Source organism: Pipra filicauda, unplaced genomic scaffold (assembly GCF_003945595.2).
Source record: "Pipra filicauda isolate LSUMZ 115617 unplaced genomic scaffold, ASM394559v2 scaffold388_size762695_pilon, whole genome shotgun sequence".
Classification (NCBI taxonomy): domain Eukaryota; kingdom Metazoa; phylum Chordata; class Aves; order Passeriformes; family Pipridae; genus Pipra; species Pipra filicauda.
The window spans coordinates 221,098-244,297 of NW_024104518.1; the positions used below are offsets into that span (position 1 = coordinate 221,098).

General features: G+C 51.9%; 1 protein-coding gene across 1 annotated transcript in view; it reads left to right on the forward strand.

Annotated features, from left to right (window-relative positions):
• Nucleotides 1-885: 885 nt before the first annotated feature.
• PAX7 (paired box 7) overlaps nucleotides 886-23,200 on the forward strand; it is a 105,482-nt gene continuing 83,167 nt past the window's right edge. Inside the window, exons 1-5 of the mRNA XM_027720587.2 lie at nucleotides 886-959; nucleotides 1,101-1,334; nucleotides 3,183-3,418; nucleotides 4,056-4,185; nucleotides 5,165-5,293. Coding sequence (XP_027576388.1) covers nucleotides 1,250-1,334; nucleotides 3,183-3,418; nucleotides 4,056-4,185; nucleotides 5,165-5,293 — 580 coding nt within the window. The 5' untranslated portion in view covers nucleotides 886-959; nucleotides 1,101-1,249. The remainder of the gene's footprint in view (nucleotides 960-1,100; nucleotides 1,335-3,182; nucleotides 3,419-4,055; nucleotides 4,186-5,164; nucleotides 5,294-23,200) is intronic.

The following is a 23,200-nucleotide window of genomic DNA, read 5'->3' on the forward strand; positions in this document are numbered from 1 at the left end:
GGATGGGAAGAGGAGGAAAAGTGGATCCAAGCCACTCCTGGGGGAGTGGGATGCAAGGCAGTGAGTGCCGGGCTCGGGTGGGCACCTGAGGGGGTATTTTATTTATTTATTTATTTATCTATCTATCTACCTATCTACCTGAAAGTGCCAAATTAGTATTTAATTTTATTTGGGGTTTGGTTTTTATTTATTACAAATTTTTATTTTAATTTAATTTTTATCTGTATTTTTCTTTATTTTAACTTTATTATTTATTGTAATTGACTTTGTTTTTAATTTCTCAACCTTTTTTTTTTTTCCTTTTAAATCCACGCTGCAATTCCCCAGTCCGGGTCGAGATCATTCCCCTCCCTGAAACCCGCAGGGACGCTCAGCTTAGCCGCAAAACACACAAAAACCTCTCCCAAACTTTTCCTCGTCGTTTCTCACCCCAATATCTTTTCCATCTGGGGGAGGGGGACCCCAGCTTTCCATCAGAAGGAAGCCAAGCCTAGTAATGAATAATAATATCCTAAAAAAACCCGAGGAGCGAGCCCAGGGCTCTGCCTGCCGCTGCTCTTATTGGTCCCTCGGCCCCGGCGCGGAACCCCCTTCCCGGCCGTGGATAAAAGAAAGGAGCCGGAGCCTATCAGAGCCCGCTCGTCCTTCCCACCGCCCCAACTTCCCCGCGCTACCAACTTCCAGCCCCCCTCCCCATCCAACACCCGCTTCTCCTCCTCCCACTCCCCCCCGGCTCCCGCATCCCTCGAGCGGCACAACCACTTCAGGAAAAGAAAAAAAGCGCAATAACAAACTGCGGGGGGACTCGGCTCCCCCCGCCCCCCCCGGCCCTAAGCCCAGCCCAGCACCGAGGCAACTTTGGATGTGTCTGCTCTTCCCGGCACTCCGGGTTACATTCCTCCGGAGCGCCCGCTCAGGCCGGTTGTGACATAGCCCTAAAACTTTAAGAGGAATTTCTGGTGGGTGAATCCCCCCCTTTTCCCACCCCTCTTTTATTATTATTATCATCATCATCTGTCGATTTTTTTTTTGTTATTCTTTTTTGTCGCTCTGATTTTTTTTTCCCCCCTCGGAGCAAAGATTTCTCCCTTGTTTTGCAGCCGCGGGCTGAAAGATCGAAGCGCTTCGGTTGCGAGGAGAGGCAGCCCCGCAGCCCCTCCCAGGCTTTCTCGGCTCTCCCGGGGCCAAGGGGTGCCCCCCCACCCCAGTTCGGACCGGACCCTCTCGGCCGCCCCGACCCCCCCCCGCCATGGCAGCGCTGCCCGGGACGGTGCCGCGGATGATGCGCCCGGCTCCGGGGCAAAACTACCCTCGCACCGGCTTCCCTCTGGAAGGTAGGTTTGGGAATGCGCCTCTCCACCCCTCCGCACCTTGGAATAACCGGGGCGGGCCGGGCTCGGATGCTTCGGGAGGGGGGATGCGGCTGAACTTCGCACCGGGGGGGTTCCCGACCTGAGCATCCAACTTCTCACCGCTCCCGCTGGAGCTGCTCCAGCCCCGCGAATTACCGGCCTTTGCCTTGGCTTTCCCTGTATTTAAAGTGTTCCCAGGCGTCCCGCAGGATTTTTGGGGCAGCTTCACGTGCTTTGGGGTTATTTAGGTGGTTGAGGTTTTTTAACCCGCAAACGTCCCGACAATTTCAGCTCCACGTAAAGATGGGGGGAAACAACCGAATCGCTCGTTTTCAACTTTTCCAGGGGAAAATAAGAATAGAAACCTTTAGCCGGGGGATCCTGCGGCAGCGGGAAGCCGAGGTGTCCTTGGCCGGGGCTGGTGAGGGGAAAGGAGGGGGGGAGTTCGTAGCTGTCACCTCGCTAAGTGTCATCCCCACCTCGCAGCGCATCTTTCCCCATCATCTGCCTTCCCTTTGTGAGAGGGGAGTTATTATTTCCAGGCACACGCATTCCAAAAAAAAAAAAAAAAAAAAAGAGGCGAATTTCGAGCGGGACCCTTCTCCCCGCATTTATTAAACAGGAAAATTTCATCCTGACCGTGATCAAGTGGCGAAACTCAAACCTGTGGAAAACCACGCAGGCTGCAAAACATACAAGCTGGGGGGATTTGGTGAAGTGCTTTTCTGTAGCAAATGAAGTAAAACAGACGGCAAGGGAAAGGATCAAAGGATTACAACAATATTTGCACAACATGACTGGGAATAATGAAAAGAGAGAGCGGCCGGCGGTTTTAGTACCTCTTGAATGTAAAATTGGCCACTCGAGTGTTATCTGCCGATAATGATATATCCAGGGAGTGCTGGCCAAGTGACTCGGAATTAGTGGTGCATGATTCTTGTTAAATCGCGAGGCAATTTCTGGAATCGACTTTTCTTTGTATAAAGAGAAAAATCACCCCCCTCGCCTTCCCTGTCCCTCGCCCCCTCCAGCCTTGTGCAAATTACCCAGCTGAGTTCTTCTTCCCCTCCTTGTCTCCCCCCCTTTTTTTTAATTTCCAGCCTGTGAAATCGTATTAATCTACAAGATCTACATTGCGAGATATTAAATAAATTGGGGAGGGGGATTAAGGAGCCGCCGGTCCCCCCGCTCCGGGCGGGGATGCGCCGGGCGAGGTGTCGGGGAAGCGGCGCGGCCGCGGGGAATCCGCGTTCCCTCCGCACCTCCCCGAACCGCGGAATGAACCCCCACCAAAACAACAGAAAGAAAAAAAAAAGGCCCAACAACAACAACAAAAAAAAAAGCCCCTCGAGGGTGTTTAAGAGATTATTTCCAAAAGTTTGTTTGAAAGGAGAGAGCTCCGTAAATTGAAGCAAGAATCGGAGTGCGCTTTTTGGTGGGCGGAATGGGAAGTTTAGGGGGAGTTGTTGTGCGCTTTTAAATCTTTTCTTATTTAAAACGTCGGGTATTATTTAAAACAAAGGTGTGAAACCCTAAATATATATAAATATAACGGATAGAAACGCAGGGGCTGTCGCGGCTGGTGGTGTGCGGGTCATGGGTTATTTTTATTTTCCCACTATCGCTAGGAAAAGTCTCCCGCGTGTGATGCCGGGATAAAACCGAGGCCAGGGCACGGCCGAGGGGCTTCTCCCTTCTTTAAACGATTCGAATCCCGGGAGAGGAGCTGAAGGCACGGGGAGGGACACGCCCGGTTTCGCTGTATTTTCCTCTCTTTTAACTTTTTTCCCCTCTTTGTTGGGTTGGGGTTTTTTCCTCCTTCCTTTGCAGTTTCCACCCCGCTGGGCCAGGGAAGGGTGAACCAGCTCGGAGGGGTTTTTATAAACGGCCGCCCGCTCCCCAACCATATCCGGCACAAAATCGTGGAGATGGCTCACCACGGGATCCGGCCCTGCGTCATCTCCCGCCAGCTGCGGGTCTCCCACGGCTGCGTCTCCAAAATCCTCTGTAGGTACCAGGAGACGGGCTCCATCCGGCCCGGGGCCATCGGAGGCAGCAAGCCCAGGGTGAGTGCAATGTGGGCGCCGAGCTAAACCTCCCTCCTCACCTTAAAGAAATTCACGTTTCGTGTTCGGGGGTCCAAGTTTTCCAAGTGTTTTTTCAGGGGAAGGGAGAAGGAGGGGAAAGGGCTTTAGTAAAGCTGCACTTTTCGGCCTCCGATGGGTAGAAAACGGTGCAAGTTGAAGGCTGTGAATAAATTAAAGTGATTTTTTTTCCTCACGTGCAACAAGTGGTGCACGTTTAAGCGTTTGTTTCGGCCCCGGTGTGAGGGGAGGAGAAGGGTCGGGATGTTTTGGGCAATAATACATTACCATGTGTGCATAAACACTCCAAAAAGCATCCCCTGCACCTCCTCCCTGCCTCCTTCCCCTGCTCAAGGTAAACGCACCCTGGCTGATCTCCTGGGCCCCCGGAGATTCTGCTTTTAGGGTGGCCAATATTTGGGAGAGCGGGACCTTTTCTTAGCTTTATTTTCCTCCTTTCCCCTCTCCAAGTCCTCATTTTCAGCCCCAAAACTATCAGCCCGGGCAAGGAGGACTGAACTGAGCTGCTCAGCTCTTCTTTTCAATTAAAAGCGCTTTTCTCTCCCCTCCCCTCTCTCTGCACTCGCGGACACGCACCGGTGTCCCTTGATCACAAAAGCAGGTCGCGACTCCCGACGTGGAGAAGAAAATCGAGGAATACAAACGGGAAAACCCCGGGATGTTTAGCTGGGAGATCCGGGACAGGCTCCTGAAGGACGGGCACTGCGACCGGAGCACTGTGCCCTCAGGTGAGAAGGCAGCTTGGCAAGAAGGGCACCCCAACACCCGCAGGAAGATGGAGGGAAATCATTATCACCACCAAAAATATTTTCCAGGGGCTCTTACACCCTCTCGGCCTTTGCTTTGATAAGGGGGGGGGGGGAAATCACCCCAAGCAAAGCCACAGCAGCAAATAAATCCCAGGCAGGGGGGTGCGCTCTTGTCTCTCTGTGGTCTGCTGCAAAAACAAACACAAACCAACCAGTTTTCCCAAGTTATTCCAGCTGCCCTGGGAGCAGGGCTGTGCTGGTGCAGCGAGAGCACTCGGGGAGGCAGCCCCCAAATCCACGGTGAAGGGGAACCCTCTTATCACGTTGGACTTTGCTCAGTGGGGGCTGCAGAGCAACATTTCCAGCAGCCAGAGCCTCCAGCTGTCCATGGAAAGAGACCCTGCACCCCCAGATTTGGCCCGCAGGGGTGTGTTCAGGGTGTGGGGAGTTCTTTGGGTCCCAGCTGCGAGGTGCCCACTGTTCTGGGGGCTGAGCCTTCTCTGCAGGGCACATTTACCCCAAAGCAGGACAGGCCCCAGGTCTGAATCCAGGCCGTGGGTTCCCATTTGGAGCTGGGGGAAAGCTGGGTGTTGGGGGGTCTTTTCCCTGTTCCAGAGCAGGTGACAATTCTTGTGGTGCCCCCCTGGGATGCAGCACTGGCTCTGATGCCCCGTGGGGCGTTGGCACAACCGGGAGCTGCTCGTGCTGGGGGCCTCGGGGAGGGCGATGAGCCGGCCCAGCTTTGGGAGCCCACCTGGGCAGCTCGGGGGCCTCGGGGGTCTTGGGGGGCACGGAGGTCCGGGCAGGAGCGTTCCCCTGGGGTGCAGATGCCCTCGGGGGTGAGCGAGGCCTCCCGCCCACGTCCTGCAGCCCCGGCCGGGCTTTCCCAGCCGGCTCCCCCCTGGCCTGCCCAGGCAGCTTATACTTGCCCTCTTGTCTTTGACTGTCTGAGGTTTAGTGAGTTCGATTAGCCGGGTGCTACGCATCAAATTCGGGAAGAAAGAGGAAGAGGAGGACTGCGACAAGAAGGAGGAGGACGGGGAGAAGAAGGCCAAGCACAGCATCGACGGAATCCTGGGCGACAAAGGTAAAGGCGGCCGCGCTGCCCGGGGGGGCGGAGGGGACATTTGGGAGAGGGGGAACATCCCTCCCTGCCAGGAGGAAGACGGGTTTGTTCTTTCCCAAACTGACCGCTGGGCGAGCAGACGGAGAGCTGCAGGGCCCTGGCAGGGGCAGGGGGTGCCCGGCCCTCGGGCCGCGGGGGCTTTCCCAGGAGAAGAGTCACTGGCGTTTGCTCTGGATCAATTAGACAGAAAGAGGGAGAGGAGGCGGCTGGGAGGGGGGAGAGGCATCTCTGACTCCTAAATGAATTTGTTAAACAGATTTCTCTGCTGCTCTCTAAGTGGTCCCCTGAAACTCGGGCTGACAGTTGACCGATTTGGCCAATCAATATCAATTAGAGCAGCCGCGGAGCCACCGGGGCCGGGGGGGAGCGAACGGGGGCTCTGCACCCCGAAAGGAGACCGGCAGAAATAAATCTGGCAGCTCTGATGGAAAGCTTGAGGCTGGGCTGGTGCTGGGGCCCTGTTATCACCTCCCGTGATCGGTGTTTTCTTCTCTCGTGGGAGGAAAAATTAAACTTTTCAAAGCTTCTGTGCTCTAAATGTGGGGTTGGGGATGAGGAACAGCCGGAGCCGGCCACTGCGGGAGCTGGAATTTGATTTTTGGCAAACTCAGTGGGGGTGATGATTCCCCTTCCAAAATAAGGGGGAGAAAGTGGCACTTTTAGGGAGAATAAATGAGATTTATCAATGAAGGCGAGGACGTTGAAGTAATGGGAGGGAGGAGCCGCTGTATCGGTGTGGGCAAAAAATGATTTCCTTGTGTCACAGAGCTCGGCGCTTTTTGGGGGGGAAAACAGCAAGTCTGGAAGTCTTGGGGATGTGCTTCGGGAAATTGGGAATTGCCATTTTTCTCCCAAACTGATGCAAAATGACGGTGGGCTGAGCCTGCCGGGGTTCAGTCGGTTGGAGTTTTGGGGGATTCGGGACATTGTCGGGCCGAGAGGGAGCGGAGTGAGGGGGATTTTCCCCGTGGAGCCTTTCCCCAGTCCCGGGGTGGGAAGCGGGAGGGAATCACTCCCCAGGTTTCTCACTGGCTCCAAAGTTTTCCCCGTTTTGGGACAATGCGAGTGAGTGGGGCAATACTGACGTGGGGGGAATTCGGGGCAGAAAAAGCTTCTCCGTGTCACCATCAAACGTTCCTGCGAGTTTTAAATGAAGGTGCACAAAAGGGTTTTATTTTTTTTTAAGGATCTGATCCTTTTTTTTTCCCCAACCTTGAAGATGAACTTCACTTACAAAGACCTTCAAGTCTATTGAAGCTTTATAAGTAAAAGATTCCTGACCACAAAAGCAAACAGTAGAAGAAAAAAAAAAAAAAAAAGAAAGAAAAAGGGAAAAAAAAAAAAAAGAAAGGGGGGGAAAGGGAGGGAAAACCCGAGGCTGCCTTAAAAATGGACTAAAGGGATGGGGGAGGGAGGGCTTGTCTATTCTCATTCAAAATTCGGCAAGGAGGAGAAAAAGTTTGGACAAAGGGCCAAGGAAGGGAAGAAAGGGAGATAAATTATTCAAAACTCCCTGCTGTTAGATAGTTTTGTAATATTATAGGACCGTCTGTTGGAAAAAGGGAGAACCGTTGGACGTTGCAAAATGTTGCTTGTGATTTGGAAAGAGGCGATGCTCATTTGCAAATCGGGGCCATTGTGTCCGCGAAAAGCTCCCCCCTATCACTTTGGGGTGTTTTTAATTTTATTAAGGGAGGTAAAGAAGATTTTAGGGTTTAAAATTTATTTTAACCGCGCCTCACCGCTTGAAAATATATATATATATAATTTTCAAACCGCGGGTTGATTTATTTTTTCCCTTGTCCGCGCGTTTTCCCCATCACCACCCCCAAAATAATAATAATTAAAAAAAAATTAAAAAGAATGAGTGAAAGAGCTGGAGGGTCTTTATTCATGATTAACACGCAGAAGTGCGTGTCAAAAAGCAAAACAAAACGCTCTCTTCTTCCTTCATGGGTAATATCGCGGACAAATAAAACACGAGCCCCCATTTCTTTCTGAAAGAAGGCTAATTTGGGCAAATTCCCGCTGCCGGAGCCCGCGGAGCGCCGCGGCGCCTCCAGGCGCGCAGGCTCCGCTCGCATCCCCGGAGAGAAATCCTGAGTTATTGGCAATTTAAAATTTGTTTTCCTCCCCCGCAATCGCGCCCTGACTTTGTAGATTGCAGAGAAATCACCCACAAAGGCTCTGATTTGGGTTTTTTTTGGGAGGGGGGGAGAGTCAACCGCGGGTGCGGGTTGGACCCGGCGCATCCGAGCGTTGCGCGATCGTGACCGGCTGAAAAACAATCCTTAAAAAATAAAAAGTGACCGCCGTCAATGTGTATTTTAACGCCTGGGAAAGCTTTAATGGCCCCAATTAAGATAATTGATGATTCAACTTGTGAAACACTCCGAGGCGGTGGGTGCACGCTGGATATTTTTTTTATCCCTCGAAAATAGTAATATTTTTATACAATAAAATTAAAATCATAGCTGTCTCCCCCTTCACCTTAATTTTTTTTCCCAGGAGGTTCGCAATAAAATAAAAATACACCGCGCTGCTGCCACTTGTTCTCAGCTTCGCGGGGGAGGGGGGGGGGGCGGGGGGGGGGGCTGTAAAGGTTTTTTATTATTATTTTTATTAATTTCTGATTTTTAACGCGGTTTTCTGATTCTCGCGGATGGCGAGAGAGGGGGGGAAACTTTATTTTGGCCTTTTTCCTCTTGACAAACGTTTCATTGCCGGTTCTCCTCGCAGGGAGCCGGAGGAAGACAGCCCTAAATGCTCTCTCTTTTTAAGTGTTAAAGAAAGCTTCCACCCTGCGCCTGTTTCTTTCTATCGTCTGCTTGGCATTTAATAATGTTAAGACTTATTAGAGCTGGTAATGAAAACTGTGGCTGTTGAATAGGGAGCTGTGTTGGAGAAGGGTGTAATAGCTCCAAGGCATGCTAAGAAATGTATTTATCCCCAATCAGTACTCACTCTCTGAGTTCCCAGCACAAACGTTAAGTTGAAGGGTTTTAAGGCAGATTAAATTGAGCCTTTATTTCTTTGCACTTTCATCTTTAAACGGCTCACTCCAGCTAGCCCTGGGCATATATTCATGAGGCTTCACTTTATTTTTTATATATGTATATATATATATTTATATCCTTGTTAAGACCGAGTTATTATTATTATTTGGGCTTGTTGTTATTTATTATGGCTGGTGGGATCCATTAGGGAGGGTCACGCGTGGGGGCTGCGCTGTTCTCTCCCGCGGGGGGGACGGGGGGAGCATTTGGACACCCCCAAATTTCAGGGGGTGCTGTTCGGGGGTTAATTGGGAGGAGCAGGGAAAGGGCCTCGTCCTGGTGGGGTATTAATTGCAACCAGACGCGGGGGAGGAGGGTCGCGGGGTTACGGGGAAGGCGATGGGTCTGCGCGGGAGGAGAGGGAAGTTCGGCAGGTCCCCCCCACCCTCCCGGCGTGTCACCCCACGGGCACGGGGGAGGGACAGCCGGTCCTGCCCCCTGCACTGCTCCGGGACGCGGGGCAGGATGCAAAGGATGCTCAGGGCTTGGGTGGCGGGGCCCATCTGGGGTGAAAACACGGATTTTTAGTTCGTTTCCCCCCGCTTTGTATCTCCGAACTCCGCGTTATTGCGCCAAGTTTCTTCCACTGATCGATTTTTCGCTTCGATACTCCTTGGAAATATCGCGTGGGATGGAAAGCCGAGTGGGAAAGCCGGGAGAGCAGCGGGCTCGGTGTTTATTGGGGGTGGGAGAGGCGGACAGGTGTGAACTGCACAGGAGGGGGGGCACAGGGACACGTGCAGGTGATAACGATTTAATTGGGGAGCCCTCGGTGCCCCTTCTGTCGAGTTTTGGGGGGCTGGACAGAGCAGGGAGAGGCTTGGATGGGTCCTGCCCAATTTAATTGGGCTCGGGGAGGAAAAGGAGAAAGAAGGGGGGACCCCCCCAGCTGGAAAGGGGCTTTGTTTGCCAGGCTGGAGCGGGGGAGAGGGGATGCGGAGTCAATTTATCAGCAAACAATCTGCATTGATTTAAAACCAACAAGCGCTTTCTCTGTAAATGTATGTTTAGAAGGGGGGGGGAACAGACACTTCATCAAATCAAGGGATTACGAAAGGTTGGCAATCTAATCAAACAGAGACCAGGCGGGATTTGTGAGTGTTGCGAGTGGGATCAGCTCTAATAATGGGGGGCAGGAAAGAGATAGGGAGGTGTCAAGCAATTCATTGGCTTTAGGCTGAGTTATTCTGTGCATATTTCAGGGAGAGAGAAGAGGGAAAAGGAGAAAAAAAAAGAGCAGGGAGAGGGAGAAGGAGGGGGGGCTGGATGTGAGCACACACGGAGCTTACATGTCACAAAAAAAGCTGAGACAAATGAGGTACAACAATAAACACAGATAACAATTACAAAGGCAAACAGTGGCTTTTGGGAACAAGTAGCTGCAGAACCTGGTCTACATAAACAAAGTAGGCAAATGTTTGCAAGATAAACTCCTTCCTAAATCAAGTGTGACGGGAAGGAGAGAAGAGAGGAGGAGAGATAAGGTTGGAAAGGGGAATAAACGAGTATAATCTAATACAAGACATTTTAAAAAACAAACTTAAGACAAGGATGCGGGGAGAGAGGTTCAATTATACAGTAGGAAGTGAAATAATATAAGGGAGATGTTTGTGATCCAGGGGTTGTTTGGTTTTGTTCTTTTTCTACATCATTCCCCCTCCCTTCTTTGGGGGAGAAGAATAGGTTCAATTATAGACCGGGGGAAAATATTAAGGCAAATATTGGTATCAAAAGCGCTGGCTGGCAGGTGGGGTGCCCGGGGTTCAGCTTGAACGGCAAAGGAAATACATTCGAGACGTTTTAATCTCTAATTTGAAGGTGGATGGTAGATTACATTATCCAGGGAGGGATAGGAAGCAGATCTTTGGCGCGGGGGGGAGATGGATGCCGTGATAGAGGAGGGGAGGAAGGAAGCGGGGAGGTCTATTGCTAATCCCGGGTTTCGCCTGTAATTGGGGTAGGAGAGAGGAGGCAGACATTGAATTAAGCGGCAGGAAGGCTGTGAGGGAAATGTGTGATCCAGGTGTGGGCAGGGGCTGGTCAGAAGCAAACAGACCCCCCCAAAAAAACCCCCACTCTCAACCCCCAAATAATTTAAAGAAGTAGTTTAGGGCTGTGTTGGGACTTATTCTCCTTTATAGAGACATGTATATATGGATCTTTCCAAATGAGAATTGTATATAAGAGGGGAGAGACGTGTCTGCAGTGTGGTTAAAGGAATTAGATATTTACCAGTTTGAAATAAGCCTGGTTATAAAAAAAGGGAGAGAGAGAGAGAGACACTGAAAAGATGAGACGGGAGAACACTTCAAACGAATTCATCATCTGGAGTGGTGAAGGGGAGATTTAGAGACAGTATTGGGAAGTTATTTAGATATTAATAACATATTTTCCTGAGGCGTCAGGAGTGCCTCCATACGCACTTTTTTCTCGCAGCTATTTGGCTGGGTGAAATATGGGAGACCCAAATGTTGGGAAGAGATAACACAATCAGCCGAGCCCTGGTCCTATGACTGCATCATAGCATTAAACCCGGATTAACCTCCCCTTTCTCCCCCTCCCCCTCTCCCGTTTCACCCCCATCCCCCCCTCCCAAAGCCCCCCCCCCCCCCGCCCGGAGAAGCTTTCCAAATTTTTCAGGGGAATTTACATGGCAGGATTTTAAAGCACATATAACACTGGCCTTAAAGCTGTAAGGTACTTACTCGAGCATTAGGGTGAGGCGGGGGGGGAAGGATCTTTCTGAAAATTACGTTTGCTACAAAAGAAATAAGCAAATAAGGGACCCTCTTAAAACCTGAGCTTTGGAGATATTATATATTTATAGAGACTCTTCTTAAAAAAAAAAAAAAAAGCCCATTTCAATCAGCTGCCACATTTCTCTCCTCTCCCCCACTGGGTTTTACTCTTTTTTATTATTACCTTTTATTTTTTTATGTAATCTGAACTTCGGGCCCGTTTGGGCTCTGGGTTTTTTGGGACGAGACGATGCTGGGGAGGGTCTCAGAGCAGGAGGGTTCCGAGCCGGGGAGGGGGAACGCCCGGGTGGGAGCTGCTCCCGCCCGGCCGGGCAGCGCTTCCCTCTCCCGGCAGCGCTGAAGATGCAGGTGGAGGAGCCAGAGCCCCAGGGGGGTGGATTTTGGGGGGCTCCTCGTCCCCTGCTCCCCTCTGAGCCCAGGAAAAAAAAGAAAGGAAGGAGTTGGGAAGCGCAGGTGCAGCTCAGGGAGGGCGCGAAGGTGGGGATGGGGATGCGGCTCTGCCGGCGGGCCCGGGGGGGAGGTTTGCTGCATCCCCCCCTCCCAAAAAACCCTCCTCCTCCCCAGCTCATCCCGAGCCGGAGACGGTCCCCGCTCGGGAGAGCTCGTCCTGCGCTCTCATCTCGCAGGATCGCGCCACAAAAGAAATCAGATGTCAGCTAATGCCTGTTTATAAAGACATTTGTCATCCCGAGTTGGGGAGAATTGGGAAGAGCCGAGGAGGAGCGGGGAGGGCGAGGACCAGAATCGGAGCCTTTTTAAAAGGCAGAAGGTGCGAGTGACGCTGATATTTTGGGGGCCCGGTCCGGGACTGACCCCTGCGCTGGAACGGCCCTCGGGGGAAATCGCAGTTCCTCCGAGGGGGATTGTAACGCCTCGGAGGGGGTTTCATCCCCTCGAAGGGGCTGGGAAGGGGAGGAGGGGGGGGGGGGAAGAAAAAGAAAAAGTAGGTGAGGAAAAGTAGAGGCAGCTTGAGGAAATTGAGAAGCTTATAGTCTTTGATCCTTGGATGCTTTTCCTTATCAGAAACATTTGTGGTGACACCGGTACAAAGGAAGTTCATCATATTACAGACTGCTCGGGCTGCTCGCAGGAATCACTGTCTATTAATTAGCAGGCGCTCTGTCTTGTGGGACACACGAGATCTGAGGCTACATATTACTTGCTTGGATGGCTCTGGGTCCTGTGATGAATTGCTGTAAAGGGCCGGGGCTGTTTATAGGCTCTGCGGGGACAGCCGAGGCAGAGGGGAGGCGGGGAGGACCCTCGGCTCATTCATGAAATATATCTATATCTATCAATCTATAGATGGGCAGGCAAGAGGGGAAGGGGGTCGCTCATTCATGAAATTCTGCAGCTGGGGAGACATTTTAGCTCACCCATTTTGTGCACAGCCGGGCTGCGCGGCTCGGGGGCTCCTGGAGGCTTTGGGAGGACGGCAAGGGCTGGTTTAAAAGAAAATATTTTAAAAAAGAAGGAAAAAAAGTGAAAAAAGACTAGTCAAGTCTTCCCAAAGACAGGGCAAAGGAGGCGAGGAGGTGGCGGTGGAAATGGAGGGTTTAACTCAGCTCCGAACATCCCACCCCGGGGCTGCTCCCCTCGCACCTCCACCTGCGCACCCAAAATGCATTTAAAGGATTTTTTTGGAGCGGGGGTGGAATGTGGGGTTCAAAGAGGGGGCTTTCCAGCCTTTCCTATGGATGGTCGGTCTCCTGCTGCTCTGCCCCACCGGGGGCAGCTGGGAGGGCACGGAGGGATGTCCTGCTCCCCCCCGAGGGATGCTCTTTGCCCAACCGAGGGATGCTCTTTGCCCCACCGAGGGATGCTCTTTGCCCCACCGAGGGATGCTCCTTGTCCCGCGGAGGGATGCTCTTTCTTTGCCCCACCGAGGGATGCTCCTTGTACCACCCAGGGATGCTCTTTGCCCCACCGAGGGATGCTCTTTGCCCCACCAAGGGATGCTCCTTGTCCCGCGGAGGGATGCTCTTTCTTTGCCCCACCGAGGGATGCTCTGTGCCCCACGAAGGGATGCTCCACAGCCCCCAGGGGATGTTTCGGGGGGGCTCAGTGGAAGCGCAGACTATTTTTACCCCCTCTCTTCCGTCCCGTGGTCCGTCCCTGCCCCCGGGCTTGCCCCCGTTCTCTGGAAGAGGGAGGAAAAAGCCCTTCTTGGTTTTCACTCTTCCCCTGTCGGTGTTTTTTTGTTTGATGCTAAAATTGGAAGGCAGCACTCTGCCTGACCCTGGGCAGCGGGGTGAGGGCAGCGCTGCCGGCGGGGCTCCCCCCGGGCGGGGTGCGGGCTGAGGGGGGGGACAAAGCCCCCCAGCTCCAACCTTCAGTGCCGCCTTTGTCCCGAGCCCCCAAAGCCCGTGGATCAAAGAGGCATCTCCAAAAGAGGGGGCGGGGGTTCGCGGACAGTCATGAAACCGCGGCCCCCAAACCCGAGGGGAGTCCGAAAAACAATGTTGTTTTCCTGTTTTCCAAGGGAAGGGGGAAAACCCGCCCCTGCCCCGCTGCCCTTTTCATCAGCGTCCAGATCAGGAGCGGAGGGGAAAGTCCGGAGCGACAGCAATTCTGTAATATATTTAATTTATTTTTTTCCCATTATGGGGACGAATTGATTTGCATTTTTATTAGGAATTAAACGAGAGGGAGGAAAGTTGACTCGACAGGATTGCTCAACGAGAAGCTGCTTTTGACCAACTCCCTTCCAAGAGGAGTTAAAAATACCCGGGTGATTTTCGCCTTGCTTGAAGTTAGAAGAAGGATCCTTAAATCATCCGTGAAACTTCCCACTGTTAAACAACTTCGCAAAGATGATTATTGTTTTTTTTCTTGAGAAAAATCAATCCACCCAGAGCCTCGTCTTGCGCTTTAATAAAGATTCGCAGGCTGCATTATTTTGCATTTTTAAATACAGAAGAGCGTTTAAAAGGAGAGGGTGAAGGTACAAAGGACACCTCGATGTCGAGGGATATTCAGGGGACAGTCATGTTTATATTCGCTACAATTGTCTCCGGCACATTTGATTGCTCGGAAAAAGAAAGAAACAGTGACATGAATAGGAATGGGGGCTGGGGGGCCGCGATTAATAACCCCAACCTTTGTATGGTGGAAATTATCCGAGGGAGGGCAGATAGCCGGGGCTGTGGGGGATTTTAAAGGAATATATATTTATATATCCGCGTATAGAAGCGCATGTTTAGCGACAGGCCGGCGTTTTCCAGAGAGATTCGTTATTTTTCTCTGCTGTAACTTAATTATTTATAAATTATTTTCCCACTTCTCGACAAGATGCCTGTTTGATGCTAAATAGCAGCAAATTGAGCTATTTGAAGCTTTTTTTTTTTTTTTCCATTTCTTGAGAATGTGAATATTTGGTTTGTACCTTGTTGCTCTGTTTCTTTTTTCCTGGAGTTTTCCACTTAATCTCCTTCCAGCCACAAACCCTCCCTTGTGCGTGCGGGTGAATGTGCTCGCAGCGGGTAAACTGCAATTGCCATTCCTGAAACTTCAGCAAAAGGAGGAGAAAAGTTTGAAGGGTTTAACAAAGGAAGATTCTTTTTAAATAAACAAACAAAACAAGGCAGTTCTTGGCACCCCAAATTCTCCGGAGGGGCCTGTGGAAAGAGAGAGAGATCGAACAGTCTCAGATTGAGATGCATCTAAAGGACGAGGGGATGCAGGATGGTTAAATCCAAGTGATGTTTTTGGGAAAATTATGTGTGTATAAAGTCAAAATCTCCGTTGTTCTCAAGGGAAAACACTCAAAGGTTCACGGCGCACAGATGGACAATATTCCCAAATTCTGCTTGGCGAAAGCGTCTCAGCAAATCTCTGTCCAGGAATAAAACAGGGTGGTGGTTGGGATCAATTCCTAAAGAATAAAATAACTCCAGCGCCGAGCAGAGAGCTGCCTGGGTTTAGAGTTCAGTCGCGAAGACTCAAGTGGCTCCGCGGAGAAAAAAATATCCCCGTCATCGCCCCCCCCCCCCCCCCCCCAAGATCAGCAGGGAAACCTAAATATTGTAATTATTTTTTCCCTGCGAGGCAGGGAAGGGAAACAGCGGAGCCGAACCCCCCGCGCCCTCGCTCCTCTCCCGGCTCCTGGGACTCCGCGAGTTTTCTCTCCGATTTTAAACTTTACCTAGGCTGAATTTGATCTTTTTAACTCTTTTGCCATCCCCATCTCTTTCCCCCCCTCCTTTTCTGACGGTGTTTTTTTTTCTCACTGTGTTTTCTCCCCTTAACCTCCTCTTTTTTTTGTGTCCGCCTTTCATTTGAAGCGAGGCTTTACAGCTTGCTACACTTTCTAAGTGCATCAATAGCCACTTTAGAAATACAAACAACTTTTAAAGATAAAATAACCAAACCAGAATGGGACTTTCAATGGGGGAATAGTTGTTGTTCTTTACCATGGAGTGTGCAGCCGCCTCTGCCTAATCCAGCTTTCATTTTCACCGACAAATGCCAAGAATCTATATCTGTCTCCCAACCCCTCGGGAGCTTGATTACACGACAAAAGGCTGCCATTATCCGCAGGAGAAAACAGGGAGGGGACACGGGGGCTCGGGCCTCTGAGGATGAGGGCATCTCCAAACTATTGACTTAGTGGATGAAGTCAAGAGCAAACACGCTGAGATCTAAAGGGGGGGAAGGCGCTGGAGGAGCGGGCGGGGGGGATCTTCAGGGATGGAGCGGAGGAAAAGCAGCAGCAGAAAGTCCTTGAAAGTAGCGCGGAAGGGGAAGGAGAGAGTTTGGGGAGGAATTAATCCGACTGGGGAAAGGTTTTTCTCCTTCCCCACCCTAGAGAAGGTCGATCGGGGAAAACTCCCACCCGCTCTCTGACCCCACATTGGTGGTTTTTTTCCCCCGTGTGTTTTCGCCTATGGTGCGATTTAATTTTTTAAAAAGTTCTTTTCCACCTTCTCCATGGGGAATTTGGGTCTCTCCTCCCGCTGAGAGTAGAAAAAAGGTGGAAAAACCCAAATCACGCTTCTTGGGGGCCCGGGGATGGTGCGGGAGTCCTCACCCCGCCGACCTGCGCATCCTCCCCGGGCTGGGCGCAGGTACCTCTCCCCAAGCCGGGGGTAGCCCCAGGAGACCCTCACCCCAAAGTTTTGGGGGCACGGGGAAATCTCTTCCCCACCCTCCTCCCTGCTGCAGCCCGGACACCACTGGCTGGACTCGTGTTTTCTCCCCAAACTGGGAATAAACGGGGTCAAGGTCTCGGCTGCGCGTTTGGCCGCGGAGCCACGATCGCTCCCCGGGTCGTCCCCGCAGAAAGGCTGGGAATGAGGGGCTGGGAGGGGTAGGAAGGGGGGTAAGATATCCCAGCGGGTCCGGCAGGGAGGAGAAGTCACCCCACACCGCTGCTTTTCAGGTCGAACTGGCCGCGTTGTGCATGACTGCCTCATTAGCCACCGCTGAGCCGGGATTTGCGGGCTCGGCTCATCCCGGCCCGCCGCGGACTAAAGTTATTTCAGCTCTATCTGTAATTTATCTGGGTCACCTGGGGAGAAATCCTCCGGGTACGGAGAGTGCTAGAAGGGGTACCAAAGGAGTCCCACGGCCCTTAATTACTCTTTAATCAACCTAACGCAGTGGTCCCTTTAAAGAGCTGCTTTTGGCGCAAGAAGCTGCGTTTAAGCATCTGCTCCCCGGCCGAGGAGCCAAAAACCTGCTCCAGCTTAAGGGATTTAAAGGTGTGGAGCGTGTTTCGGGCTGGGCCCTGCGAGCATCCCTTCTGCTGGAAGCACAAAAGTATTAAACAAAGGAAGAGGGTGGCGGGGAGGTGGGAAGAACCTGGAGGATCCGATTTAAACTACAAAGGAGCCTAAATTCGGCTTTTAAGTGAAATTTATCCTGGCGGAGAGCGAAGGGGAGAGCAGGCTGTGTTTGCAGCGCTGAGGGGCTTTTCCTCCTTGCAATAAGCCCAGATGGACAGCTTATTTTGTATTATTTTATGTTATTTCCCTTTCGTGATATATGTAAAAAGGTGATGAACCTGCTGTTAGCAGCGGGATTGTGATTCAGGAGCAGGGTGGTGAAATTTTGCTCTGGGAAAGCTGCGCGGAATCCTTGGCTTTGCGGTCCTACGGACAGTTCAATGCCTGGCAGGGAAAGAGCAGCTGCTGTGAGAGAGAATAAATGTTAAAAGAAAGAAAAAAAATCCTCGTAATCTTGGGACGTATATAATCTACGTCTCCCCGAATCCCAAAAGGCAGCGGGCCCGTCTCTCTGATTTATTTTTACGCTAGCCTAGTTTGCATCCCAAAGAAGTAAACTGCTATTTTTAACCACTGGTTTAAAGCTTAATTAAAAGCCCCTAAACTGATTGTTTTGAAAATTGATTTAGAGGAATTGCCCCAGGGCTGAGACGCTATCTAAGCCAAGGCGCAGTCCCAGAGCTCGCAGTGGTGTCTGCATCGTTAACCCCGAAGTCGCCGGGTGTGGGTGACACACGGGCCAGCGGGGTCCCCGCACCCTCTGGAAAGAAAGGTCCTTTGTTAGTCCCGGCTACCGGCTTGCTTGGGTGGATCTCCGCTGGTTTCCTGGAGTTTGGAGGTTTAATTGAATTAAGGGAAGCTCTGAGATGCTCCTGACACCGGGACGGGAGAGCTCTTCCTTTCGTCTCGGGGAGCGGGGGGTGGATGGAGGAGAGAGTTGTCTCCAAGGACCACGGTGTCTCCACAAGTCGGCTGTGCCAGGGGGGTACACGGGTTATTTTGGTGCCCAAACCCCTTCCCCTCTTGTCAACCTCCCTTTTTGCAGCCACCGGGACCGAGATGCTGCCGAGCCACCGCCGCTGTAATTATCTTCAATTGGCTCCCCGGGAGAAGGGGCTTTACCTGCTTAAAAGGGGTGAAATGAAAGTTGGTTTGAAGGCTTCGGGAGAGGGAGGGTGGGAAGGGAAGTGGCATTTCAGCCCCGTAATTAGATGTAAACAAGAATAGAGACGGGGCTCCATGGTCAGACAACTTGATTGTTAAGGGATTAACACCTAAGTAAACCAATAAAGGCTCCGCGTTGCTGGCGAGAGCTGCGGGCCAGGCAGGGCTGGGCAAGACTAGCGAGGACTAATGGGCTCCCCCCCGCCACAGCCAGCCCAGCATATTAATAACCCCCGAGAAAACGGTCTGGACACGTGTGGGGCCACCCCAGCAATTTTAGGAGTCCAGTTTTTAAGGCTTTTGGCAAAGGTTTGAGTTGTTGGGGGTGTTTCTACTGGTTGGGAAACGAAGGGTGATTCCCTTCTCCGGGATGCCTCAAGGTAGACACCCGTCTTCACCTGGCACCCATAAACATTACCCGGCACCCATCGCCCTATTTACTAGGGGATTAAATGAGTTAGGAGAGGATTTCCTATCCACCCGAATGGGACAGGGCACTCCCGCCTCCACACGTGTAAGTAGGTTCGTTTCTTTTGCACAAGGAAAACCGCAGGTTCCTTCAACCCTTTAGTTTTTCCATCCCTTCTTAATAATAGCTTAAAAATAATAGAATCCTTCAGAGCCAGCTCGAGCAAAACCCTCCTGGGCGTATCTCTCCAGGTTTGCCTCCAACTGGGCTTTTGTCGCCGTTTCTTTTTCTCCCAGCTCGCCCCCGGTTGGTATTTCCCCCCCTTCCCTCCAGCCCCGGCCGGACTTTGAGTGGATGGAGGAGTTTAACCTTTGGGAAGAAAACAACAAAAAAGAATCAGGTCTGGCCTTAAGTGATGTGGTGGTACCTGTAAGCCTGATTTCCATGGCTTTCTGCCGTGGATTTGGGATTGAGAAGTACCTGAAAGGCTCAGAGTCAAACTGAGTTCAATAACCCGGGTCTGTTTTGTTTTCCTCCATCTCTCCCCAGCCTCCAGTGGTCTCTGTGCTCCGCTGGCAGGGCCAATATCGGAGCACTCTGGGGTGTGGGTATTTCTTCCTCCTGATTGCAAATAACCGAAAGATTAGCACCAGCAGCTGTTTGGAATTGGAACAATGGAGAGACCTAGGAAGTGGAGAAATTGAAAAAGGAGAACCCCCCTCCTAATCACCCAGCTCAAAGTTCACCAAGTCAGACTGCATGACTTAACGTGACCTCCACCTCGGCTTCACAGGCTGTTTGCTTATGGGGAGGCTGGGGGGAGGCAGAAGGAGAGAGGGAAGGGGGCAGGGGGGATAGGGGGAGTTTAATGAAATTTCCTATAGAAATGGGAGGTTATGGCGTGGCTGGACGGTCCCCTTTGGCCGCCGGCTGCTCTCGGTGTTGTCCCGTAGGGCGGGTTTGGGGGTTCTCTAACCCGCTGGGGGGGATGAACCCCCTCCATCCTCTTCAGGGGTTCGCCCCCTCCTCGGGGGACCCGATCCTCCAAACCGGGGTCCGTCTCTGGAAGAGGCGCCGGGGACGGGCTGCCCTTCCCAGGGCAGTGACATCCCGTGCGGGGGGTCCGCGGTGGGTTTGGGGGATCCCCGCCGAGGGGCAGGGAGCCGAGGTGCGCCCCCGGCCCGGCCCTGCGCTGGCTGGTGCGGTGTGAGAGCGGCTGAGCTGTCAGGAGGGGTTTGAATGGGATCCCCTAATGGATTTGACTCGGAAATCTCGACTTGACCAGTTTTTTCCTCTTTAAAACAAACTCATTAAACTTGTCAACACTCATTAGGGCCTTAAAACGCTGAACTGGAGTCACTGGGGAGAGCGGTTGGTGGGGGGCTGCCCGGGGAAGGAGCGCTGGGGAGGGGGCGGCTCCGCATCGCTCCGTGCCGGGGCCGCGGCCGCGCTCCCGCGGCTCTGCGGGGAGGGAGAAGGGGCTGCCAGGAAAATAAACGCCTTAAAAGAGAAATCAAGGGAGGAGAGAGAGAGCCGACACGGGGAGGGGGCTGTGCCTTAGAAATAGGGGCATCTCCGCACCCCCCCGCCTTCCCCGGGGCTCGGCTACAAAGGAGGCGCCGGGGAAGGGGAGGGCTCCGGAGTCTTGTCCAGAGCCTTGGGTTTGGGGATGTTCCCTGGGATGGGAGAGTGCGTGGGGGAAATGGATCTGTTGGGCTGTGATTTCTGCCATTGCCGGGGGAAGGGGGAATAGTGGGGAAAGGAGGGGGAAAGGTTAGAGCCAGCTTTCAGCCCTAAATCCCCTGGAAATGAGCCTGGTCTCCGAAATTCCTTCCCAATCCCCCTACCCAAAATATTTTGAGAGCTGTAAAATTAGTCGGAGGTCGTCTTAATTCTGTCGGCAGGATGAAAATTGCTGGGGGGGGGCAATTAAATGTTGTGCATTTCCCCGTCTCTTTTGAATAGAGGTTTTGTTTGGGGTTGATTCAGATTTTTTTTTTTAAGGGTTTATTCTGATGCTTTTCAAGCCTCGGTTCCCCTTTAAGGGGAAAAAAACCCACCCCCACCCCTATTAAAAAAAAAACCTTCGAGACCTTCTGTTATTCCCCTCTCTGAGAATGAGAACATCAGCTATTCAAGCGTATTGATGAACTCCCCCAAAAAGTTTATTAAGAGAAGCGAAAACAAAAGGACTAAAGGCCGCAGGCAACTGGACAGACAGTTTATAAACTAAGGTCCCATTGTCCCCCTGAGGCAGATGCATGAATACCTCTGAATGGGTCCCTTTGGAGTGACAAGATCAAGCCAGACAACAGCATGTTAAAAGGAAGGAGCGCTGTTTCTCTTTCTCCGACCCAAAGATCTGTTCCCTCTACTCCTCCTGCATTAATGTACATCTGCAGGGGGAGGAATAAATAGCTGCTTAGGATCTGCGGCCTTCGGGGTTTGTATTCCTCCCCCCCAGCCCCGGCTCTCTGCACCATATGCTGCGGATCAGCCCTCCTTCCCCGCCGCCTCCAGCCAGGCCGTCGCCTAAAACGATCCCCAGCACTCGCAAACTTTCTTCTCCCTCTCTCCTTCCCCCCCTCTCCCCGTTCCTTCCCCCGGCCGCTGTTCAAATCGCGATTTACGGCCCCGCTTGTCTTCGAGATCCCTCGTGGTCAATTAGGTTTGCACAGAGCCATTTCACTAATAGGCTTTGATGGATTTATTTTATTTTATTTTTTTTCTCTCCTTGCCCTGGGCTGGCGGGATGTGGTGGTGGGGAGGAACGCCCTGAGCATCCCATGGAGAGGGGCAGGGAATGGCAAACCTGGCAGTGGGGGCCTGCAAAAGTTCCCAAATTTATGCCCAAACGGGCTGTTGTGGTTCCCCTCACTGTCACTGCCTGCTCTGTGTCGTGGCTGGAGGGGCCGAGCTGAGTAGCATTTGGGCAATGCTGAGCAGCTTTGGTTTCCCATCAAACCACACTGAGCTGCACGAGCCCCCCAGTTAATTCAGGAAAAGTTTATAAAGCCTTGCAAGTGGAGAGGAGTTAAATGTGTGTTCGCATTGAGGACATTTTAGCTTTATGATCTCGGGGTATTTTATTGCCTGGACAGTGATAAAAACAGGGAAAGAGTGAGTTTGTCATCACTTTGGCCCTTGAAACAACTTGTGGGAGCACAGAGCACAACAAACAGCCCAGGCAGGGTGTGAAGCTGAGCACAGAGATTTCCCAGACACCTCAGTCCTCACCCCCACATCCCAGTCCTGGGTGTCTGTGGGTCCCCTCCATCCCAGCTGACATGGCAGGGGGAGCCCTGCAAGGCAGGAGCCTCTCCCCAGGGTCTGTGGGGGGCTCTGGGGGTGATCACTGCTCAGTTCAGCTCTCCCTGGTGCTCACAGAGCCTCTGCTCAGCCTGTACCCAGAGGCAGCTCTGAGCCTGGGGTGGGAGGTCAAGCGATGATGATAATAATAATAATAATAATAATAATAAAATCCCCCCTTTCCCAGCCTCACCTCGCCCTCCCCGGTGGAAGAGCTGCTATTTCATGGCTGGCTAAAGCCAAACTTCCCTCCAGGAGGTTCCATGACTCCTGACCCTCCTAACCTGTACTTAGAGCTTTCCAAAGGGGACGAGCTCCTGGAGAGGTGACCTGAACGGAGACAGAGCCACAAGGGCAAACCCAATCTATTTAATAACAAAACCAGGCCAAAACAGCAGCAGGAGGAGAAAAACACTGAGCAAAAGGAACAAAAATACCAACCAATGTGAATGTTTCCCAATCAGGGAAAGACCTGGTTAGTCAGGTAGGGGATGGTTTGAAGGGAATGTTGGAAGGTGGTTTTGTGGTTTTGGTGACAGTTCTGCCCTTTGACTCTTGGTAAACCCCAGGTGGACTTCAGCACCAGGCAGGAATCCCCATCCCCAGCCAGGGCTTGGAGGTGGTGATGCCTCCCCAAAGGGACAGTCCCCATGGGGACAGTGTCAACCAGCTTGAGAATAAACCTGTGCATGGGCCCAAGCCCTTGTTTTTGGAGAAATATGACAATTTGGTCCCATGCTAGAATTAATTAAGACACTGACCCTTCAAGCAAATGCTTCCACATTTGATTTTATGTATAATGCCACTGACTTCAACAGACCCACTGATGGACTCAGTTTGGACATGGGACATGGGACCCTTTGCAGCCCCTGCAGTGCAGGAATATTTGTATTATTTCCTTTTGGGTTTTCCATAAGGTGCACTTGCCTGAAAGCATCACAAATGGGGCCAGGGAGAGGAGAGGAAAAAAAGAAACAGATGAGGAGCTGATGTGATGAAAGACCAGCAGATTTTGGGTCATTCCTCTTCCCTTGGTGGCTCCCTGAGGCAAAGCAAAATAAAAGGAAAACACAAACACATAATCAAACCAAGGAGCCAGTTAACCAGGCCAACCCCTGCCATCCCAAAGTCCCATTTAGCTGCTCGTAGGATTATCACTTGTTGCTGATTCCAACCCAGCAGGTGTTGTCAGCTATTTATGATCAGTGGTTATCCAGTGGCACTGGAGGGCCTGGAACTCAGTGTCACATCCAGACCAGAGCCAACTTCTCCCCCGAGAGGATCCCAAACCAAATTAGACTTCACACAGCAGCAGATGTTAATACACAGCATATGGGGACAGGGGGAAATATAGGTTCAAATTCACAAAGATGGTGAAATCTCCACACCCTTCACCTTGTTAGTCCCTGTTCTAGAGGGAAAGCAGAAGGAATAGATCCGTGTTT